General features: G+C 44.6%; 1 protein-coding gene across 4 annotated transcripts in view; it reads left to right on the top strand.

Annotated features, from left to right (window-relative positions):
* Positions 1 to 24,731, top strand: part of UNC5D (unc-5 netrin receptor D) — a 120,960-nt gene that overhangs the window by 56,236 nt on the left and 39,993 nt on the right. For all 4 annotated transcript variants that reach the window (XM_065040881.1, XM_065040883.1, XM_065040882.1 and 1 more), the window contains one exon: positions 21,366 to 21,584. In XM_065040881.1, coding sequence (XP_064896953.1) covers positions 21,431 to 21,584 — 154 coding nt within the window. In that variant the 5' untranslated portion in view covers positions 21,366 to 21,430. The remainder of the gene's footprint in view (positions 1 to 21,365; positions 21,585 to 24,731) is intronic.

The following is a 24,731-nucleotide window of genomic DNA, read 5'->3' as shown; positions in this document are numbered from 1 at the left end:
TCAGATAATCACTACAAATAGTCTTTGCAAAAGGGCTACTCCACAGTGTAGTTTTGGCTTATAGATGCAGAAGGCGCAATTGTCATTTGGCTTAAAACATCACACTGAGAGGCAGGAGGTTTGGATCTGCTTTGAGAGATTTTAGCAATGACCTCAGGCAAGAAGCTTTCCTGTTCTGAGACTTGATTTATCTAAACTAGGTAAATCTTGCTGGCATGTGCCATTACTCAACCGGGTGATAAATCTGGCTTCAGAAGCAGTATTTCAGTGAGCTGGGTGTGAAGCTGCTGCTTGCCAAAGGTTTTGTTTAAATTAGTGTTCAGTTAAAATGCTTTATGGATGATGATGACTGCATTTTCGCAAGCTCTTGCAAAAGCCTGTGACATTGTTTTTTACTCTTTATTTAAGTGTGAGCTCTTGGACGCTGTCCTGGAGAATCCATCCGCTCAGCTTCCCAGGAGAGCTATGGCAGCAAAATGTTTGGAGAGCTGGAAGTTTGGCAATTTATGTCAGTCTTCTTTTTATAGAATATTTGTCTGTTTTACAGCTAAAGGTAGGCCGTGAACCTGCGGGGGGATGTGCAGCAATTGAAACTATCCAGACGTAGCACAGAACGTTGAGAGCTCTGGTTAAACGGTGCAGGAGGAGCCTCCGGGCTCCCGGAGCAGGTGGTTGGGAAGGTGAGCCCAGTGCTGCCCGGGGTCGCTGCCTCGGGCGCCGCAGAGAACCCAAGCGCTGTAATTCCATTAAGATCTAATCTGAAAGAGTTTCCAAGCTCCGCATGCTGTGTAGAGAAAGGCACAAATAAATGATGCGTCTAGATTTCTGACCTGTGTTTTGAAGATTTGAAATATGCATAGAATAGGGAATCATCCTTTCAGCTCTTTTGGTTACCATACAGTGATAGTGCTGCGGGCTCATAGAAAAGCCTGTGAAATTGAATTTGATATGAACCATGACAGGCCTCTTTAATGTGCTGATGCTTGAGCTTTCTAGGGTTTTTTTTCCGCTGTACTGTACAAAATAGGGATGATAAGTGTGTTTAGAGGATGTTGTCTAAGGGCGCCCACGGCCGCTGGGTGAAGCGCTGGCCCCGGGAGCCGCGCGTGTTGTCCAGCCCTTCAAAGGGCCCTTTGCAGCTGCCGATTCCTTCATGTCTCTTGTTTGTCTCTCAGTCTTCCTATTCAAACCAGTGTTGGATTGTGAGCTGGGAGAGGAGGACAAACACAGCTCTGAACAGAAAAATAACTGTTGTCCTCAAAGAAGGTTGAAAGAAGGGCTGAGGAGAAACGGAGTGCTTGTACATGCCTTTCATTTCATCTGTAATATGAACCAGTGACTCAGTTCAAGATGAAATGATGAGATTTAACGTGGACCGTATCAGAACAGTGCAACCTGACCTGGTAACGTCTATTCTTGAAAATTTACCTCTTTATCTGTCTCTGCTTGCTTCTCTTTAGTCTGAGAAGATATTTGGCACATACACATCAAAACCAGTTGGAATTCTTGTTGTTCTCTTCAATTGTTATTTGTTTATAATAATTTATAGTTAAAAGCTTGTCATTGAAATCTAAATAATGTTTGTAAGAATGAGTTGCATGAAACAGTGGTTTCATCAATAACATTTCAAAAGTCAATCAATGGTAATACAGGTTTAGATTTTAGAGCTCTGATTTATATCACTGATGGTGATATAAAAACCCCAACCCTCTTGAAGTGTTGCTGTTGCCTTGCGGTGTGGAATGGCTGTGATGTAGCACTCTGGCAGCAAAGGTTTGTTAGAAGCCTAGAAACAAAGTCCTTGACTCAACATCTTTGATGCACAAAGCATCTTTAATACTGGAGGATCAAACAGGAAAAAATTACAGAGTCTGTCTGAACACATCTGCTGATAAAAACGTCTCATTCATGGCTCACATTTCCAACGCAGTGTGGATTTAGCTGAAGCATCATCTCTGTATATCCCACAGTCCCAGTGTGAGCTCCGCAATGTGGCACAGGCACCTGGGAGGTCTCATTGCTTTGCTGATGTTGATGAAATTCTGTGGGTTTCTGCCACCAAACGGCGTGGCCTACATTGGCTCAGACACTAATGGTTACAAAGAAGGGTTTAGGACACCTATGTCCTCCTCTGCCTTGTTCTGTGTGGTTATTCTTTTCTATCAGTGGTACAAAGAAGCCTTCAGAGTCAAGAAAGACGGGGTGTTGTGTGAGTGTGACCCCGTGCTGCTGCTGAGCACGGCTCTGTGCCCTTCGGGGACGCAGTTAAGAAGCTGCTGTACTATTTTCTCCTTTATAGCACTGAGTCCAAAACAAGCTGCTCCTCAGTTGTGCTGTACAGAGGAACAGGAGCAGCGTTCTGTGTCAGCCCCACGGGGCCGAGTGGCAGGTGTGATAAGGTGGAAAACCAGGCTAAGCAGATGGGCGAGAACAGCAAGAACCGCGTGGAAGGCTCGTCCCCTAACCGGAGCCGTGCACAGCAATTTGCATCAGTGCCGCAGTGAGACAAACCCCCGTATTGTCACCATTTAATTGTAAATTGAAACCGCCTTGGGATGTCATAGCAATTGAGTTTCTCTGCAGAATCATAGGACTTGAATTGCCGCAGCTCTGCCAAGTGACAGAAGATGCACATCTGTGCAGAAAGATGAGTTTCTCCCCTCAAACGTATAAAATTGCTGTGTTTCTTTGGGATGTCTTCTTGCAAAGAAATGAAATGGGATAAATATCTTTGTTTTCCTGTAGCTGCTCACCAGGTTGGTTTTGCTCTTGGCAAAATCAAGCAGAGTAGTAGCAAGAAATAGAAGGGAAGGAGCTGGACACTCGGGATTCGCCATGTGGTTGCTCATCTCAGTGTGGAGAGTGCGGGGAAGGAATTCAGGACTGCTGGAAAATAAAGCAATATCTGGGTTTCTGTCCTATCTTCTTCCAGTTCTAGGCAGACATTTATGACTTTGGTGTTGCTTTAGATTTAGATGCTTTCGATGCTACGCAGTCTGCTCTTGTACGTGTAACTGAGAACACGACCTGTTGGTATCAACTCTTGCTGTTGTGGCTGAGCGCGCCCGCACGAGGAGGCTGCGCTGCTCTCGAGTGCTGTTCCATGGAAGACGTGGAACGCAGAGGTCAGCGCTCGCAGAACCGAAGAGCGAGACTTTGGGGTGATGGTGGGAAAGCAGCTCGGCGGGCAGAGCGGCTCGCTCAGCACAGCTGCCCGCCCACAGCTGGTGTTTGATACTGAAATATATCATACGCTGGTATGGTTTAACTTCTTTAATCAAAACCAAAGGAGCTGTGAAGCTCCTTAAAGACCACAGATGGGTTTTGGTTTGTTTGGTTTTTATATCCTCAGCTATTCGGTTGCTCAGAAACATCTCTCAGGCCATGGGCGCGGTAAAGTGCTTACCGGGGAGGTGGGAGTTTCATGTGATGTTCCACAAATCTTAGTAATTAAACCTTTTCAACAGCCCCGGCCTTTTGTTTTCTCGTTATTTATGTCAGGTGAGGGTGTATCTCTTCAGGTAATCATACTATGTAACTACAGAGGAATGTAAATGATATTTCATGATACTCTGAATAGCAGCCTCAGAATATAAATGATATTTATGAGGAAGTTGGGAGTGCTTTAAATATTGTGAAACCGCTTACTTTGACACATTGGGGATAATGATGCTGAAACACTAGGCTCTTTGTAAACTGTTTAATGGCAACAATTTTCTAAATCAAAGCAATCTACTCTTCCCCATTTACAAATTCATTTCTGAGTACTAAAGTCTCATAAAGGAGTTTACAACATTGAATCTTTAGCTTCTGTGAACAGTTATCTAGCACTGATGCAATAGCATTAACTTCAATTGAGTATTTTGTCTTTAAAATTATAAGCATTTTTTCTGCTCTCTTTTATGCAGAAATAGAATGCTAACAGATGCAAAATATATTTTTAAACTGTGTTGGGGCTGAAAAAGCACATTTTGTGGAGGTGTCGTTTGGTGCTTTGAATATAGTTTAGACTTTAATACTATTTTTTTTTTTTAAATGATAGTGGCGATCTGCTTTGTACTGGGACACGAAACAGATGTGAGAGTGGACGCACAGTTTCTTCTGTGGTAGCTCCGCTCTCGGCGCAGTGACGATGGCGCAGTGACAATGGCGCAGTGACGATGGCGCCGTCCCCCTGCACGGTCACTTGGATCGCTGACCCTCCCTAGCTGCAGGATTTTGGAGCAGCAGGTTCAGTTTTTTATTGTATTAATGAATATGGGCGATGCGAATTTCCTGTATCTTACATCTCTTCAGTCTGCTGTAGCTGATCCTTCCTCAAGACACGTGATTGTGTGTGTTCATACACGTGATTTTTAGCAGGAAAGGAGGAGCTCTGGGCCCCAGCTGGGATTCCCGTTCATTCAGTGTCAGTGCAGAACTGTTCCCTACAGAACTCTTGCTAATGGATCTGGACTAGTTACAAATGTCCCCCGTGATGTTTGCACCACTCTTCCCTAGAGGAAATTCCACATTCTCAGATCTCGCTGTCAAGTTTTTCCTCGTATTCAAACAAAATCTTCCTTTTTGGGAAAGCTCGCTTCTTGCCATTGGAACGAGATTCGTGTCTTCAGTTGTCTGCTCTGTTGGCATGAAATGGACAGTAAATCCATTTAAAAGCAAAACAATAAGGGCTTTATGTGGTTGTGTCTGCCCTGTGAAGTCTTATTTCAATGTTCTTGTGAGCAGAAATATGAAAACTTGGGTAATATAAAATATGCATCATATTTATCCAAGACAAGCTGAGTGTGTCTAAGACGTGTGTTGCGTTGACACTGAGAAGTCTCATGTCTCTTTCACCCGTCTTTCTTCTTTCCCAGAGCTGGCAGTGATTTTTGAAGTGCGTGTTTAGTGTTTGTGACGAGTTCTGATGAACGTGAACAGACCCAACCGAAGCCTGTTTGTTTGATATCACCCTTAGCATGGGTTAGTGTAGGAACATGGAAACACATTCCTCCAAATCATCCTTCCCCCGAAGGGCAGCCAGGGGTTTGCTGGACACGTTACTGCCAGGAACGAGGAGACGTGACCTTGCAGAGGAGGCAGGGCTGTGTCTGTTTGCTCTTTAGTCCATATATACATCTTCACTAGCAAGAGGTATTAAATCTTAATTTAATATTTAAGTAAGAAGGTGTGAGTACGCAGGTGTGGAACTGCTGTTGTTTAAGGTAACAAGAATAGATGGGGTCCTCCGCGGAGATGACCTTGTGTTGGCTTTCAGTTATACTTACACGTAAAATATAGGGGGCTCAGCTTTAGCAATTGCATGTAAACTTAAAAATGATATCACCAAACTGAATGAAAAGGGAGAAAGCTTTTTGAGGGGTTTCTTCAGGTTGACGGGTTGTGGGGTTTTGGTGGAGACAAGAGGGGCTGGTTTAGGGTTTTGTGGGTGGGGGCACAGATTAGGGGGTTTATTCCTGTAGCATTGATGATCCAGCCTCACTGGGATATGACAAGATAAGTCTTTAAGCAGAGCTTAAGCACGGGGTATGTAGTTGTGCGGTTGGCTGGAATTCCTGCCGCGGTGTCGCTGTCCGGGTCCTCGGCGCCGCTCGCTGCGCCCGTTCTCCAACGTTTGTCTTGTCAGTAGAGCCAATGTCTGTTCATTCCCAGTCCTTGCTTGGCCAGATGGTCCTGCCCGTGGATCTGCATTTCTGACAGCAGCAGCATGTTAAATGATGTCACATGCCACATTCATCCAAAGGGAATTTTCATCTGTTAAATTCCAGTTACTTGGGAAAACACTGCGTGGGAATATGTGAACTTTTGAGCACGTTAAACCAAAGTGAACTGAGTGCAGGTTTTTAAAGGATGTTATGGAAACTTCAGACGTGTTACACTGTGGTGTGCGACAGACAGAAGCAAAATGAACTTTAATCATTTCAGATTAATGGAAATGCTTTTCTCAAGTCATGTCATAACAGTGCACATCAGCAATCGGGTGTTCTTTCCTCACAACATACCAAGGGGAATGACTGTATGACAGTGCTGTAAGACACGACAGTTGTCTGCTCTGCACCGCACTGGCAGCGCCTTATGCTGGAATGAAATAGTAAAAGAGTCCTGAGTTCTTGTGAAATAGTATTTTATATTTTCCTGTTGACTTTTTGGAAAGAGGGGTAAGCGCAATAGTCATGTGGTAGCAGAATGGACTTTATCTTCCCTAAAAACATATCATAAATCTGAACTGTGATGCTTATGAAACAATGTGCCCAGATGTCCCTCCTTGGTGTGTGATGGTTTTTTGGTTTGTATCTGTAACTCCCCTTAACTCTTGAGAGCCAGCAGGCACTGAACTCCCGGGTTACAGTCTTGTCAGGAAACTGTCCTGCCAGCATTGCAAGTGTCCTCAGGATCAGTGGGGTTGCACATCATGTCTTTGAGAGCGGGCGCTGGGCAGCAGCCTTGGCACATCTGTTTCTATATAAATTGCAGGATTTCTGGTGGTTTTTTATGGGCAGAGAGGCCCAGTGGAATGAGGGAGCACACAAATGCAATCCAGGTTGTGTCTCTTTTGGCTCACAGATATCTCAATTTGCACCGTTCACCAGACGCCATCTGTGCCTCCTCAGTATGTGCCGCCATCGCCCCAAGAATCTGCGTGTTTGTAGGCTCTTGAGATGATGAAAACTTGGCAACTTTTAACCCTCTGCAACCTCCTTATCTTAAAAAGTAAAAGGGTCATTCGAAGTGGTTCACCACGCTGAAGTCTAGATTATAATTTGACCTAAGGTATCAATGAAGTAGTGTGAAATGTGACCTACCTATAAAAAACACCCACTTGTCAGTGCATCATCCTCCAGACACGTTGACTTTAAAAATAACAACGAAGTCAGCGTTGGCAAAGGCGGATCCACCGCGGCTGATGTGCGACGCTGAAGGCGCATGTGCCGCAAGAGACGCGGAGCAGCTGCGGCACGAGCTTTGGGAAGCACAGAGCCCTGGATTCTGCACAACAGAATCTGTTTATGTGCAAATGTTGTCACAAGGCTTCAAACTTGGGTTATCAAAGGATATATCAATAGAAGCTTGTAAATCTGTCTGACTTCTATACCAGTGTGTGTGTGGCAAGCGCCAAAACAAAGATGTTGGTCAGATTGTGTGCATGGTGCGCAACTTTTGAAAAATATGTCAGAGATGCTCACTTTGCCAACGTTCCACATATAGTCGCACTTTGCCAGTGTTCCAGATTGGACACTCTAAAGTGTATTTGGCTTTGGTGTATAAAAACATTGCGAGATGTTACGTTAGGGAATGTTCGTGTTTCAATTGTGTAAGAAAATCCTTCAGTTGGGGGGTTGCCTCGTTAGTTTCTTAGCAATAACTGGACAAAAGGGTTGATTATCTATTAGAAATGATATTGAAAGTTATTAAACTTGCTTCTTAGAGCACTAGCACTACTGAGCTGCTTATCTGCCCGAGATAGTGTGTCTCTGGATAATCAGAACCAAGCAAGATAAACCACCTTGAGCTCCCGATGTAGAAGACGTTGAAGCCGCGCGGTATGAACCGTGTGCTGCGGGACACGGCACCGCGGGGGGCGAACAGTTAAACAAAAGGGTTCTGAGTACACAGACTGCACGGGAAGATAAAACCTGGGGGCTATGGAAGCTGAAATAAGCATAAGGAGAATTGGGAAGGAGTGGAGGGATGGGAACGGGCGGCAAACAACCAGAGAGCACAGCGGTGTGTGTGTTCTTGACGTTCTGGCAGAGCATTAGCTCTGTAGAAATTGCTCTAAAGCTGCTGGTGTGCGGACACCATCTCCAGATATCTCATTAGCTGCTGTCTAGGCTAAATGCTGATGTTCACTAGTGTAAATCCAGCTGTGCAGCTGGTGAATATGATTGGTTTGTAATGCACCTTAGTCTGGGGAAAAAAAAGACAAAAACCATTTTGGTGGGACATCAGTAACTTTGATTTTCGTGTTCTGAAGTATCAAATCAATAGCTCCTGCTTGCAGAGAGGGACCATGACGTGTCCAGCTCACATCTCCGCAGCCAGGAGCGCTTGTTGCTGGCTGCCAACAACAACGGGATCCAGGAGCGCGATTGTTTCTGAGATAAGAACCGTATCTCACTTTGCTAGACCAAAAAATGATAAGAAAAAGGCATTGTGTTGATAGTGTGAAAAATAATAGAAAGTTTCCAAACTGTTGTTGAGTTCATTGTTTGCTAGTTGGGCCCAGGAGAACATCCGCTATCTCCTTCAGTTGATTATGCAAATATGAATAAATATGTGAATACCTATTCCTACTTTTTACTGTAATGTAATGTCTCCCCTGACACAATACTCTCAAATTATCTTCAGTGAGTAATGACTTGCATTTAGCATTTTATACCAAACTGTCATATAGATCATTTTCTGTAATACTTTCCATAAATTAGGAATCCTCCCCCATGGAATGTGTCTGGCTGCCAGAGAGTTTTTACAAGATTAAAAGTGCAAACAACACAATTCTGGTGTAATTTGGAAACACATGAGTGGAATCAAATAGTAAACTTGGAGGTTGCAGTAAATTACAGTGTCATTAGTCAAAACCATTCCGAGAGTCATTTGGCTTTCCCAAACTATGGTTATTTTCTTTGGTGCTGTAAACTGGTAACTCACAGTCGTTATCCTGTTAATTGTTATTCAGCAGCCGTTATAGGTCTGTCTGGAACCCGCAGTCAGGTGCCCCTGGGGGGGAAATGGAGCTGTGAGCGGTTTGCTGGGCAGCCAGACGGGCGAGGAGGCTGAGCTGGGGCTGCTGGTGCTGAGCCGTGCGATCCCCCAGTGCGAGGATGGCCTGCAAGCGGAAACACACCACTCTGTGTCCCCCGTGCGCACAAATGCGGCTGAATCACGCCTTCCTTTGGGAGTCAGGGGGATTTTTGTTTCACGTCATTATCATTTTAGCAACTTCCCGCGCTAGGCTAAACTTTATTGCTCATTTTCTCTGTTGGAAGCTGAGCATGCTGAACGGGGATGGGAGGAGGACACAACACCTCTAATGAGGACTTTCCAGACCTTCAAACACGTGGGGTGTTGTGGGCTGATTTCCAGTTGTTGTGAACTCTTTACAATTCATGGGACCCATTTGCACAGCACAAATACAAGGGGTGGGATTGTACTTAGTTGCAGAATAAATGATGTAATTGATTGCCATGTCCTGATTAGAAAATGAAAATTAGATCTTCAGCTGTCCGGTGTACATTCTGTTCAAAGGGCTACTATTTACACCCATTGTGAAATGTGAAATATCCCAGAATTTGCTGTCTGCAGATACTTTATTCCCATGAATACCAGACTGATGATGAATGCTGGAAACTGAGGACATTTTTTGTCCGAGTAAACTTTGAATAGCAGGAGATCAATGCTTTCCATTTCTAAGGAACTGCAGAGCCTTGGTGGTTTTTGAGGCTGGATGAAATGCTGAGTGACACAGAGACTTCAAAGGACAGGAAAATGCGAAGTTTTCTTCAGCTATAACCAAAGTGCAATTTCCTAAGTTCGCGGTAATTGCGTTACTGATAACACACGGGGTTGGGTTGGTTTTGGATGTCTGGTCCCTGTGAAGCTGGGGCTGGGTGGCGCTGGTTGCACACGAGCTGCGGACCTGGGTTCTTCTTTACCCAGCCATGAATAACAGGGCAACACAACCTGAGGCAACTGTGCTGAGATCAAAACCTGTAGTCTGATGTACCTGTAATGTGCCGAAGCTAAACAGAATATAACTTCCAGACAGGTCATATTCTGCATTTGCCAACACAGCACTGAAAGGAATGTTATCAGGAAAAAAGATGGCAAAAGCAATGAGAACATTGTGGTGTGTTGCACGCAGAATAGCTATTCTTGTCTTGCAAAGGAAACCAGTATGAAATGGTGAGACATTATCTCGATACAGAAGTGGCAGCTATCAGAAGCCACTTGAAAACCTGTAACAGTGTTCTGTGCAAGAGAATAAAATATCATTGCAAATTAGTTAGTTCCTTTTAAGAAAGTCTTTTGTTCAGGGGAGAGAATTCACTTTTTTATCCAGCATTAAATGTCAGGTTTCAAAATTTTAATCAAGCATGTGGGCTCTAGGAGAAGCGTCACTCTGTGGGGTAGATTCTGATGGAGATACTGAAGCCAAGTCTTGTGTTGGCCTTTGGTCCTAACCCTGGTATAACGAAGCCCCGACGCGGTGCGCCGGGGGCTCTCCACACCGGGCAGAGCGGGGCCAGGAGGTTTCTGATGCGTTTGACCCGCAGAGTTCATTCCCGACCCACACGCCGTCCTGCCCCGGCAGCGGGATTATTGAATTCCAGGTGCACCAGAGGTTGTCAGGAGTATTTATGAAGTTTGAAAAACGCCTTTATGTGCCTCAATTTAACACTAATGAATATGAAAAGGCAGCAGTTCTTGTGTGCTTCTTCTCTCCTGCACTCCCATCCTTTCCATGCCCCCTGTTCTTTAATAGCTCCCAACTGTGATCCGGCAGTAGGAGGGGGTTTATTACCTGCTGTGTCATCACCAGGAGCTGATATTTCACAGGGATAATATAGTTCCCATAAAATTTGACTTTTAGGTAACAAACTGGGCCAGGCCATCTGAATTCCAAGAGCATCCGTGTTTAGCTTTCCCTGTTTATATCACTACAGGGGAAGACATAAAAATTTATATTGCTTTTAGAAAGAAATAAAAAGGACTGTGAGTGTGACTGCTTCCCAGGGCGCGAGGAAGAGCGGGAATAACGAGCTGTAGGGGATGGAAGAACAAACGGAAGGCGAAGAGGAAGGTTTGTGGAGCAGCAGGAGGAGGGATGGCTGGGGCAGAACTTCAGTGTATGGGGCGAAAATCTGTCCCCAACGGCGTGTGCAGGTGCTGAGCCTGGATTGCTGAGTCGAGCCCGTGGTTTTGTGAAGGGTATTTGCCTTGTAGAACAGGAAACGACAAATCGTGCTTTAAGTGCAAGAAATAGCTGGTAACTGCAGGTACTGTTTCTGCTTGTCCGGCGCTGCAGGATCACCGCTGGCCCAGCGCCCCGTGCCAGGCTTGTTGGGAACGAAAAGCACAAAAAGCCCCGTGGTCACTGCAACAGGAGAAGTTCAGAGGTTGGGTTATTGTCTTGGAGTGTGGAGAAGTTGAATTGATCTCCTGCTTGCCTCACCTGGAATAGCCTCCTCTTTCTCCTGTTCAATTCATGTTTTGTTAAGCACATAATGTGGAACGGGTTCAAGTAGAACAGGCCCAGCGGGCGAGGGGAAAGAAAAGCGAATTCCTGACCCAACACCCGCAGCTTCAGAACTCAGCATTTCAGGCAGAATTCCCCAGCACACTAATGTGCGCTGTGTGGTCCCCGGCTCCCCGTGGCTCCAGACAGGGCTGCATCTCGCTTTTCCTGACCTGATCTTCTCCAGCAGGTTTTACAGCCCCAGCTATTCTGTTGGCTTGTCCCTTGCACAACAGAGCAAGCGCCTGCTCAGTAGTTTCGTGGGCAAGTTTACTCAGCCAGGAGACTGGGACTGTGGTTCTCCTTCTTACTCTTTTTTGTCTTTGAAATACTCATTTCCCGCTCTACAGAGATGCGGCTGCCGGTTAGAAAGCTGTGGTACCGGGGTGAAAAATCTCTGTTCTTGAACCAGGAAGGAAGATTAAAGAAAAGCGGGACTGTCTCTATTGCAAACATCAGGCTCATTGAAAATTCAGAGTTCACATTGAAATGTAATAAAAATAAGAAAGATGGGATTTGTTACTTAGATTACTCTCTGACATAAAAATCTCTTGCAAAAGAAACTGTATGTCATTACCTTGAAAGAGCGAGGTTTGATCAAGTGTATATTTGGGGACTTCTAACTTGAAAAAAAGAGTAACAATTATATGGCACTTCCCTGCCTTGCTCTTGGAACTTCAGCTGGAGACCAGAAGGACCTCATTAAGGATTGCTGAGCATTTTTTTCTCATTTTGCTACTTCCCTACTGATACTTTTATTACTTTTCCCTATGGTGCTTGACAATGCTGGTGTTTTGTGTAGTGCATTACTAAGCATAATAGGAAAGCATGTGGGGAATAAAAAGAAGTTATTCTTGAATCATCCATAACATCAGCTAATTTATGTATGAAATCTGCCAGCAATATAAAGCAAGTAAGCAGTTGTGAGCTTTCAAAGACGCTTCTGCATCTTGGTTGAGCAGTTGCAGAAAGAACCTTTCATGTCGTTGCTCAGCAGGGCCAGAACAGCTGCAACGTGGTGGGAAGGAGGACGGGAAGACACTTATTCCGTGGTGGGTGCTGCTAATGAACTGTAGCGACCCTGCGATAAATCCCTGTCCTGACAGTGCTGCTGTTTCCTCCGTCGTCCTATTTATTTACGTTCCACCTTGCGCTGCGCTAAACGCCCTTTGCTGGTGCATAAACGCCTGTGTGCTCCCCTGGGGCGTACGGTCCTGTGGGCTAATACTGAGCCCCGCAGGGACTTACCACCTCCCCGGGGACAGGCAGGATGTCACGTCGCAAGTAAAGCTGTTTCTACCCTAGGAATAGCTTGTAGTTATGCTGCTTAATCTACTCGTGCCCAGTCTTTGCAAGCAAATCCAAAAGGATACTCATTCCTCACCTCTGACAGTTCTTAATTAAAGAAGAGACATAGATAGCCCCTTTTCTTGCCCATACTGCTTAATTCATACATGGTGATTTCATGGTGATTTTTTTTCCTTTTATATTATTCTTAATTAAGCCTCAAAAAGGAGGCAGAATGTGCCTTTTGGGGCTAAACTCAGTTTAATTACCAGTATATTCTACCAGATTTCCTGGATATTATTACACTTTTGCTTCTTGCCTGTAAGACACACGTTTCTTGTTTGTGTAGTTAACAGATTAAATAAACCCTAACGAGGGTTATAGTTTTAGCTGCAGAGTTTTCTTGCCCCCGTGCACCTTGGGGGTCTGAAATGCAGCAGCGGAGGTTTGGGCGGGCGGTTCCCAGGTGGTTACGGTGAGAGATCCGCTCGCACGGCAGCGCTAACGTCTGCATCGCGGCCAACGCTCGAGCGGAACGCCTTTATTTACCAAATTAAAAGCACAGCAAGGAACAGCCTGGGTGGTATTTAAGCGTATTTTATCGACTCCTGTTCCGCTTCTATGTACCAAAGTTCTCACTGATGGAAGATGATGGATGAGCTGATTGCTTGGCTTTTGAGAAGGTGAAATACATCTGCTCTGATTTATTCCTCTTGCGTTGACAAAACAGCTTTTGGTGTAATTGGAGAGTGTCCAAGCCCGGCTCGAGCGCCGAGCCCTGGCAGCTCCTCTCGCTGCTGCATTACGCTCAGGCTGTGTGTGGCTCATAATGGAGATTCTGACAGATTTCAGATTTAGTGTCGGGTCCGGTGTTGAAGCCAATTATAGATCTATATAAATCCATAAACCTGTCTGTGGATAATACAAAGATTCGTGTGTTCGGTTCTTTACTAAATGAAGCTATGCACCTTCGTACCAGGGGGGATCTGGCCCATCTGGGTGTTCCTGCTCCATGGGGGGATTGCACTGGATGAGCTTTCCAGGGCCCTTCAACCCCTGACATTCTGGGATGCTGTGATTCTGTGAAATTGCTTGAAAACACACAGGCGAAGTTGAACCCAATGAAATTCATGTACGGGTGAGCTGTGCCACTGGGAATACTGAGTTCTGGTACCCCAAGGTGTGTATATGCCAGTAAAGATGTCAGTACATGAAAATGCAGTTAATAGACATAAATGGATCACGTGCTCAAATACAGATTGCGAGTGTCACCCGAAAGCGCGTGTTTGCAGCGGAACATCCCGCAGCAGAGCCGAGCTGGAAACGTCAGCTGTTCAACACGACAAGAGCAGTCGGGGCCTCCGCTGCCCTTCGCTTTGAAAACCGCGAAGTAGCGAGCGATTGAGATGGAAAATGTCAGGTTTTGAAGATCATTAATCTCTGCTGCACTGAAGTGTCAGCTGTGGGAGCTCCTTGAGAGAACTTCCTGTTTGTTTTCTCTTTTGCTTTGTTTTGGGGTTCTTTTGTTTCTTCCCCTACCAGTAGCTGAATAACAGGCGGTTTAAGTTCATGATTCAGGCAGTAGCTGCCAGATAATAAAAGACACAGAAAACTGAGGTGAGTTAGTTACTCGAGAAGAATTGCAAAATATTTATTTGTTCAAACCATTAACTGGAGGGCAGTACAGAAATCTCACCATGTTCCAGCACAGAAAACAGCTTACGAGAACTATAGTAACATAAAGACATTGAAATGCCTCACAGGTCTGTATAGAATATTACAATGTGCTGGAATATTTTACTGTTTCAATTTTAGTTGCGTCAGGTTAGGATAGCAATTAATTCGAAAAGGGAGGGCAGTGCTAACACGTATTCTCATGAACGCATCTCTTTTCATCTTCTATGTCTGTAATGTCTCTTCTCTGTGTGGGTTGTGTGTGTTTGTTTAATGTTCACTGTTAGTATATGTAAGACTTCAGGTTCTGGAATCCTGGCTGAACATCATATCTGATAAGCTTTTTCTTATTTGAGTATCCATGTGTATACATAGTATACACGATACAGGTATTTTACTAGTGTCTGTTGCAAATTTTAAGCTGCATTGCATAGGAAAATAGCCCCAGTCATACCTTGACATCCACTAAGGTTTTAAAGTTGCAAATACTGTTTGCAGTAAAAGATGAATTTGCAGAGCACATCTGCTTACCCTAGGCTATGACGTTATGGATTTATTGGCTTAATCAAACCGGCCAGTAAAGCTACAGGATATTTTCAGCAGAATAATAGTAAAACCTGGATTGATTTAAGATTAGCCTCCCAAAATAGTGATATCAAGGTGAGTAAACCCAGCTCAGCCTATTGACGGGTGTCAATGGAAAGCCCTTTGTTGAGAGCAGAGGTCCCGTGGTTCCTGGAGCGGGGAAGGTGCAGAACGGACCCGAGCGTTCTGCTGAGCATTGAGGTGGAATAGTCAGTAGGAAATAGCCGAGTGAAGGCTGCAGGTTAGTTGGGTTCTGTTGGCTTTGGGGCTTAAGTCCCCATATCTGTTTTGCCTCAGGTTAGGTCCTGGTTTTAGTTTACTTCATACCTTTATAAAACAATACCTTTAAATAAACCCAAAGAAACCCTGTGATTCATGTTTCGTTCCACATTACTCATGTATTGGGTAACTGGCTATGGCTAAAAAAAGGGACCGTGTGGGAGGGTAAGCTCCTTTTGTATTGGGAATTGTGCTATTGTCTATTCAGATATTAATGATTTAAACACTACTCACTTCTTTGCCCGTGCTATAATTTCCTTATGACAGTGACTGATATTTGAGTTTGATTCACAGCAAGGTGACTGTGCAAGGCAAAGGAAGAAAAGAAATGAAAAATGCCGGCTTTTCAAATGGGAACAATGTTCCTGGTGATGCCAGGAGCAGCGCACGTGGGCACAGGAGCTATTTCTGAGCAGAATAAGGCTGATGTGCTGACGTCCCTCGCTGCGTCCCGCTCGGGATCTTGTTGTCTTATCCCTGGCTATCACAAATCCTGTATATATTGAAATCCGCGCGGGTTTGGATGGCTGCCTTGTGTTACCTGGGATCAAACCAGAATCTTGCGAGGTTTTAATGGCAAACCAGGCATTGCTTCCACAGTGGGGCAGCTCCACTGATCTTACAGCAAGCAAGTTCTAGACCGAGCCTTTTGACCAAGTACATCTGAGCTGGGTTCGTAGAAACTTACATTGAACCAATTCATCTTTTTCAAGGCTTTTCTCATTGTTTTAGGACAGGTTTTTATCTAAATATTAAGTACAAGGGAAGAAATTGGCTTTCTAACTTTGAGCACAAACCTTGAGGTCTTTATGCTCTTTCTCAAAGGAAGAGGAGATAAGCGATAGTATTTATTCATACGAAAATCCTAATATGAACACGTCCAATTCTAGAATACTTTGGAAAATCACGGGTAGGTTCTCCATACTTTTTTATAAAATAACACTATTTTTTATCTGAATTTAGAAATAACGACTTGCTGTGGATGTTTGCGTATTTACAAACTGTGCCTTGAGGTTTGTTGTAGCTGAAGACACATTGTCATTTGGCGGTGGAAGAAGAAAGGTGGGACGTTTTACCCGCCAGCATTTACAAAAGAAATTAAACTGCCGTTTAGCTGCAGAACGGCTCTGATGCTGCAGTAGTTTTACGAGAAGATCGGTTTGGTGTGTGGGGGGGTTATTTTTGCCCCCTCTTCTCTACTGCAGTATCAGCAGTTGCACAGCAGCCTCATTACTTGCTTGCAAACAAACCCAAGCGTTGTCTGCGGTCCGGTTTGCAGCAGTGAGCGTCTCCTCCGGCAGCTCCACTGGTATTTGGGCACATCGGAGCCTTTAGCCTGAACAATGACTATTGATTTGTGAATTAAGCTGGAGGAAAGGGCTCTGTGGCTTGTTCAGTAAATAAAATGCTGCTGTAGCTAAGAATAAGCATTGTGCCACAGGTGCAGCTGTGAGCCGGGTATGAATTCATTATATTTATTGTTGCTTTGTCGCTGAGCTAGAAGTACTTGCATCAGCAGGTACCGTGGTTTGGCCCAGGGTTTCATAAGCAGATACGTTTAGCCGGTAATTGTACTTGGGAGAGATCCTGGTTTACACTCATCATTTATGGGCAAATTGGAGTTCTAAGTTTACGTCAGGTTAGTTTTTCCCATGGCAGTTCCTCTGTTGAGTACATCACAATAATCCCAGCCCTGCCCGTCGAGGGCAGCGGCGGAGCCGGCGCGTCCCGCCCGCGCCTCGCCAGCTGATCAACCCAGCCTCAGCATCTCCAAGCTGATCCCAGCCTTGGCGGTGGGTCATGGAAGGAGGACAGGAGATAACTGCTATCAGTGTGTGTCTGCTTAGATTTGGGCTCAAATATATTCTGTAAATTGCTGGGTCCTAATAAAAATTGAGTTGGTGATATTTAAAAACAAGTTACTTACATTATGATCATTTCCCCTTGACTTTTGCGTTAATAAGCACATTAACTTTATCCTAACATAATTAACTTTCTGTTGGTGAATTATGTGTTGTCCTTGAAAGGAATCCAAGCAGTTACTTATTTGCTGCACTCTCATTAGTAAAATCGTTGGGGTTTATTTTTTCCCTAATATTCTCATAGATGGAAAAACCCCACTATCTGTTGGTCCCGTAGGTGCTGAGCCCCACAGGCACCACGTCGGGGGGTCCTATCACACCATCCGCACTGTGGGGTAGTGACGCTTCCCCCTTTCCTACAACCACCCAAGAAATGGGGCGTATTACCAGGAAACCACTGACGTTTGTACAACAAACGCTATTGCCACGGGAGGCGAACCCAGCGCAGGTGGCACGTGGTTGTAGGTATTTGATACACACTGAGAATTTTAGGGTTGTTTTGAGGTCATTCAGTGACCTGCTGAGGCCTTGGCCTGTTCAGTCCTGTTTGTTAGACAAATGTACAATCATTGTCCTCAGCCATTTGATTCTCTTTACGTGTACAAGTCTGGTATTATTACATGTTTTCTCACAGCATTTCTAAGGTAATTTTTCCTTCTGGGTTGATGCTCCCTGCACATTGCATGCTGCGAGATTGTTGTTATAGATGCAGCTATTTAGGATGCTGGAGAATCTTTTTTCCTTTAAAGATTTATATTCCTTGCATACTGATTAAAGAAAAATATCTAGTTGTAAAATAAATGTGTGAATGTATGAAAGATTCTTCAAGTTTCTAATCCACTTAATATTTAATAAATGCAATATATCATTTTTATAAATACGTATAACCTAGATATAGATAGATTTAGAATACATAAGGGATTACAATAGGATAACGCATTCATCTCTGTTGGCAGAGAAAAGACCACTAGTGTTTTATGAACATATTAATCCTCATTGGTGAAAATAAATGCTCTGCCCTCCTGCAAGCCGTTCCCAAGGCGGCTTACGGAAACCTGCTGTTCCGAATTTCAGTGAACTGTAAGTTCCTTGTGAAATGGCTGAAGAGAATATGGAATTGTAGAGTGAAAGAGGAGCTGGGGAGAAGGGCTTTTCTTCTCTCCTGTGGTTGGTTGGTTGGTTTGGTCTTTCGGCCGTTGCTCTGCGGGCTGCTCGCTGATCCCACTGGCGCTGGGCAGCACGAAGTGAGTTCCTGGCGGGGGTTGGAACAGGTGAGGATGGTGAAAGGGGACGGTGTTTGTTCTGGGCCTGTGGAGGTGATGGGATCAGCCACCTGAGCTTGTACGGCTGGAATCGGTTCTGTCCGAGTCCCCTCAACATCGGGCACTCTGCACAAGGGCTTCCACTTGGGCTGGCTGGTGAAGACTCAGAGAAGAGCTAAGGCCAGAATTTGTGGACAAAGGTGTGACGCTTCTAAACTTTCTTAGTTTTACATAAGTAAATACATATAACTAAATTCTGCTTTCTGCTATGTGCACAGAGATTAAACGAGGATTATAAGATTTAACGGAAATATACGACCCTTAGCTAAAGCTCATAAGATATTAAAAGGGAAGATGGAATAAATGAGGATTGGGAAAATGGCTTCACTCATATTAGCATTAAAATCCTCACTAAGGAACAGTACTTCATATCCTTAAAGAATTGTGTCACAGCAAAGTGATGGATGGAACACGGTTCTGGTGTCGCTGCTTGTTCTTCACGGCCGTTCTCAGACTGGCCGCGCTCCCTTCTGCAACGTGACATCGGTAACAGCGCTTCCCAGAGCTGTCGTCAGGCTTCCTCGATGCATGTGACAAAGTCACGACCAAAGCAAAGCGAACGGGGGACAACCAGGTGTACAACTCATCGTTTCAAGTAGAAGCATCCACCTTAATATCTAGTCCTATGCACACAGAAGAAACGAGATCCCTTAAAATTCAGACAAGCAGGGTTAGTTTGCAGGTAAAGATTCCGAGCACACTGCTTTTGTGTGATAATATTTTAGATTTATTTCCACAACGTATTGTACATTCCTTTTTTTGGAGTTTTCAATGCAGAGAATTGCCAGGAGGAATGGATTTTGTCTTCCTCAGCTGGCAGAACAATTTTCCACCTGTCGCCCAAATATTTGATGAGAAGGATTATGGTACAGCTGCTGGAAGTTTATACTTTATATCCATAGGAAGCAAGAGAGTGTGATGAAACTAATACACTGCTATGAAAAGTTGGCTTGCTGAGGTGTACATACAGCACTTGTGACGTGGAACATGTGCTGAAAATGGAGGAGCCCCTGTCTGAACTCCAGAAAGGCTGGTGGTTGCTGTCCCGGTCCCACCAGCGCTCCCTCTGGCCAGAGGAGACCTCTGTTCTTGTCCACAAACCGGTATCGTGTATTGACACGGATGTGGCCGGCAAACGCAGCCGGCTGTGCAGCAGGAGCTCTGCGGCAGCCGCACCAATGAGCAGCTCCGTGTCATTTACCAGCACTGCTGAATAAATAATAACTGCATTCTGCTTCAATGTATAGAGTTTAAAGAACAGTTCTGCAGTGAAGCTCATCAACATGCAGGTTTTCTTACAGACCATTCTCAGAGTTTCTGTCTTGTCAGTCTTTGCCAAATACCGTGTCCCTGCAGGCTTCAGTAAATCCGTGTACTAGAGGAAATAACAAAGGCATTAAAGGATTTCAGGTGGGCAAGAAAGTCTCGTACGTGCATCAATATCTGAGTGACTTCCAAAAATCGCACATTGCTGCATGTGGGACGGAGTGGGAGGAAGCGAAGGTGGGAAAATAATCACGTTTGTTGCTTTGTCTAGAGGTTGGTTTTTCTTGTACCACTGGAATGTAAATGGTGGTGTGTTTGGAACCCGATCAGAAGTCTCTGTATCGGAGCTCCCGGCCTTAGACAACTCTGTCTGCATTTGGTAAGGGTGGAGGGAGAAATGGAATAGAGGACACGACAATTTACAGTGGGTTTATAATCCGAAAGCAGTGGTGATAATAATGGCGTCTTCCATGAGGAGAGGATGTAGTTGTCTTGTAATGGAAATTGGCATAAATGTTCACTAGTAAAAACGCTAAAAATAACAGCAATATTTTATAAAGTAGTTTAAAACATTGAACTCATTTGAAAATTGTAATGATCTCACAGCACATGCACAGTATATATTTGCACACACAGATATACTGAGTGCTAAGTGAGAGATACCTATTTTTAATAGAAATAAAGACAAAGTATGTTCTCATTCTATCATCTACTGGACCTGTGAAGGTTTTAGACTTACTTCATATCATCCTGCCTTCCCTTTCACCTAACTAAATGCCATTGGTTTTGGTTAATCACATATACATTGCCCTGAGCTATTCCTCTTTCCCTTCATCTGCATATAGAGCATCTCCTCTGGCCCCACTGGGCTGTGCTCTCTGTGTTCGGTGCTTGTTAATCCTCATTCCAGAATCGATCCCTTCTGACTTATTTTTGTTGCTGTTCTCTGAATTTTCTCACAAAACTGACAAACTCCTGAAATAAATCCCAGGGTTGCTACAAATCAATGGGATTTCCCCGGTTTTGACAGCAACAACTTGGATTGGACTCAATTACAAGAGTTACAGTAAAGGAAAAACTTATATTGCAGTGCTCCTGTGTCCATGTGTGAGCACGGGAATCCGGACAGTGAGACACCTTGGGTTACCCATTGCTGCAGGGATGCCCTGGGATCCACTGCCCGGGATCCACGCTGACAAAACTCACCATCCTGCAGTTTCTGGCCCTACAGAAACCACTTTTCCACTTCTGTATCGCATAAAGGGGCTGTGGTGAATGGGAACGGTGTAAAACATATTGAAAACTCCCTCTAAGCGGGTATGAAATCACAGTTTGCCCACTGCGCTGTCGGGGCGCTGCGGTAATGCTGCTCAGAGCTATCGTTTCTGTGGTTACCGCTCTGATCCCTGTTAAATCTGCAGCAGTGTCCGAAGGAAATGACATTCAGTGAAGGAAACGAAGCTTTGGGGGTTAAGGCACTGGGCTGTCACTCAAGAGAACAAGATTGAGTTTCCACTTCTTGCACAGACTGTCTGTGTGACCTTTAGTGACTCGTTTAATCTTTCTGTGCCTCAGTTCCCCATCTAGAAAGTCGGCAATAGCAATGATGCAGTTTTCTGATGATACTGATGCTGCTTTTCTGTCAATTTTCTTGATGGTCCTTACACTGAAGTTATTTGGTATTTGTGTGTCAGGTTCCTCGCGAAGCACAGTCCTGACAGCTGTTGTTCTACAGCTGTTTCTCCAGCAAAATTCATTTTTAATAAGATTTCAACCTGTTTTTAACCAGTTAAATGAGATGACACGAAGGGCGCAACCACGTGAAAAATGTGTATTTTCCTTCCCTTTCAGGAAATGATAACAGCGAAGCCCTTCCCGAGTCCATCCCATCTGCTCCTGGAACGCTGCCTCACTTCATGGAGGAGCCAGATGATGCCTACATCATCAAAAGCAACCCCATCGTCTTGCGCTGTAAAGCCATGCCAGCCATGCAGATCTTCTTCAAGTGCAACGGTGAATGGGTCCACCAGAACGAGCACGTGTCCGAGGAGAGCATGGACGAGAGCACAGGTGAGGCGGCCGCGGGCTCGGACAAGGGACGGTGCTGGCACGTAACGCAGCTCAGCACCAGAAACCCATCGTGTAACGGTGCGTGTCGAAGGGAGTGAGAAGGGAGAGTTGGAAATGCTCAACAGATTTGATCATCCTCTCAGCACACCCTATACCTTTTCTCGTTTAGAAGCATCTTGATGACTATTGCAAACCAATTTAATGTTGCACCGTCTTGTAATTTCCCAATTCTGGGTTGTTGTTGCTTTTCTCCTCTTCTTAAATTCCCAGATTGCTAGGCAACCCCATGCCTTGGAAACAGCAGAGTGTGCACAACATCCCCTCTGTCGATACAAGAGATCCCTTTTTAGAGGGGAGAATGCCATTTAAAAAGTTACATCTAAAAGCGGTGTTTGGCACTCTTTTCAATGACACATTCGCAATAAATTTCATAGGAACGCTTTTTGTAAATGCTAATCTGGATGAATTTTAATTTCACAGTTACCTTTTCAAAAATAATTTAATAAGCATAACCTTTACTTCTAAAGGCATTGCTGAATCAATAGAGAAGAAATGTCATCCCTAAATGTTTCTCTTCCATATGGTTAATGAAGATCTGTCTTGTGAATACTGCAATTATGTTTTTTAAACCTTGGATTAATAATAGAATAAAAAAAGATAGAGTAAGATTAGGATTCTTAGATACCAGCAGCAGCACCGAGGTTTGAGGTGCGGACGTGCAGGCCGAGCACATGGGGTGTGGAACAGGAGTGTCGCCGGTTGGAATTCAGCGCAGTGGGTTGGGTGGTTGGAGACCAAGTCACTTCATCTCCTCCCGCCTCGTTCCCTGGGTCACAGAAAGAGACAGAAATCCCCGGTTTGCCTTTCCCGTTCATCCCACGACCGTGGCGAACAGGAGCTCTGCTCTGTGTGCGCTGCCCCGCGGGGCCTCAGCTGCTAGATGGTACTGGGATAGAAAGGTAATAATTACTGTTTGATTAATTTCCTTTGCTGTTTCTCTTGCCTGAACATTGGCAGCAGGCACCTCAGAATTAGTTTACAAATCTTTCAACTTTTTGGTTTAGCAGAGGATCAGACCTGCTAAAAGTAACTAGAGTTTTCTTGTGTGATAAATAAAGGGATTACAGCAATAACTGCTGTCAGTGTTCTCTCATTTAAACAAATAAAGCTGACAAATGCCGAGTTCTGTGCGGTACACGAGAGCAATTATTCATCTGCTGGCAGCATTAGTCTGTCTGCAGCTGAAGCAGCCAGCAGTGCAGAAAGCACATTAGCATATGAGTTCCAGAGTCATCAGTTCACGTTCTGTAAGGCTGCACTGGGTAACAAAAGATGATGGTTATAATTTGCACAATAATTTAAAGGGCTGGACTTGCAGTGCTTATTAGAGTTAACGAGTCACAGGTAAAATGTCGCTCTTGTTTACTACGTGCCTGGTTTTCGTTCTGTGTCATTTCCTATGAACAACTTTTCTGTCATTTCTTGGGATGCAGAGGGTAGGTGAGTATATTCGTTGGTGAAATACACTGATGATAAATGAATATATGGCTCTGTTCCTGAATGTTTGCTTTCTGTAGTTGTCTCTAAAACAAATGAAAATAGGTGTACTTTCTCCATAAACAAGACATAAGTTTCCCCAAAGACTCGATGTTCTCCAAGGTCCCTTCCAGCCTCAACAATTTGGTGATTCTGCTCTTTCGGATGCGTTTATTTTGTCTGTTGGCAAATTGGGAGACCTTTAAAAGGACCTGAATTCCTACCTGAGCCATTCTCAAAATGCTGAACCACCAGCTCCTCAAAATCATGTGCTGTTTGTTCGCCTGATTCAAACCACGTTATATGTTGCTTCAGAAAAGACAGGCTGATATATAGATAAATTAAATAATGTGTCAGTAAAAAGAAGTGCTGGGCTGGAAAATATTCTACCCTAACAGAGGTTCTGACGGAACTGCCGCGTCCGTTTCACAGCAAACAAAGGGCTGTTGTAGGAACAGTTTTGTTGGAAACCACATCAAGATATTTTTAAAAAACGCAAATAAAACCAACCAGGAAACCTCTATTTGTTTATTACTGAGTCAATAAATATTTGAGTGACCGAAGTGATATTGAGACAACTTAGGAAGCAACCACAGGTTTGTCATGACATTGTGAAATATGGCAAGAAACGGGCTACAGGGAAAGCAGGAAAAGTGCCCTTTGCTGGCACAGCAGCAACCGGGGTCTCGCTCTGTCTGTCCGGCTCTCGCTCTGTATGTCCGTGCTGTCTGTCCGGCTCTCGCTCTGTCTGTCCAGCTCTCGCTCTGTCTGTCCAGCTCTCACTCTGTATGTCTGCGCTGTCTGTCCGGCTCTCGCTCTGTCTGTCCAGCTCTCGCTCTGTCTGTCCAGCTCTCGCTCTGTATGTCTGCGCTGTCTGTCCAGCTCTCGCTCTGTCTGTCCAGCTCTCACTCTGTATGTCTGCGCTGTCTGTCCAGCTCTCGCTCTGTCTGTCCAGCTCTCGCTCTGTCTGTCCAGCTCTCGCTCTGTATGTCTGCGCTGTCTGTCCGGCTCTCGCTCTGTCTGTCCGGCTCTCGCTCTGTATGTCCGTGCTGTCTGTCCATCCCCAGTTGCCCAGGGCCCGTCTCTCCTGCTCACCTCCCAGCACCTCTCCCAGTGAAATACCAGCTCCTAATGATGCCCGAGATTAAGTGGAAGGCAATTTTTATGGAGTTTGGGTTTCTTGCTGCTTTATAAACTTCACAGGCACACAATATTTTAGGATTGAGTTTTCATTCATTTCCAGTGAAGGGGAAATAAGTATCTTGAGACTGCACAGGAGGAGAAAGAAGAAAGTAGCAGGCATAAGTGTTTTCTATTTTCAGATTAACGTTTTTCTGACTAGCTCTTTCAAATGCTTCCTAATGCCTTCTAACCCAGATTTGGATTATATTTCCTCTCCCCAAGGCTGCCGTGCAAAGGTAATTACAGATACAGCAAATGTTCCAAGTGTATAAAATGTCAGGTTTACAAGGCTTCTTGATGTCTTGGATGTACATTCAAGTTTGGTCTGAAGCAAATGTTTCTGGTCTGAAGGGCAATATATTATTGTCAAGGTAATTAAAGCTTTGCTTTGATTAAAAATGGAATTGTTCAATTAAAGAAAAGGTTTGG

The sequence above is a fragment of the Columba livia genome, chromosome 25, assembly GCF_036013475.1.
Source record: "Columba livia isolate bColLiv1 breed racing homer chromosome 25, bColLiv1.pat.W.v2, whole genome shotgun sequence".
NCBI lineage: Eukaryota > Metazoa > Chordata > Aves > Columbiformes > Columbidae > Columba > Columba livia.
Note: the sequence above shows the minus strand (reverse complement) of the source record. Positions and strands in the feature narration are given on the sequence as shown.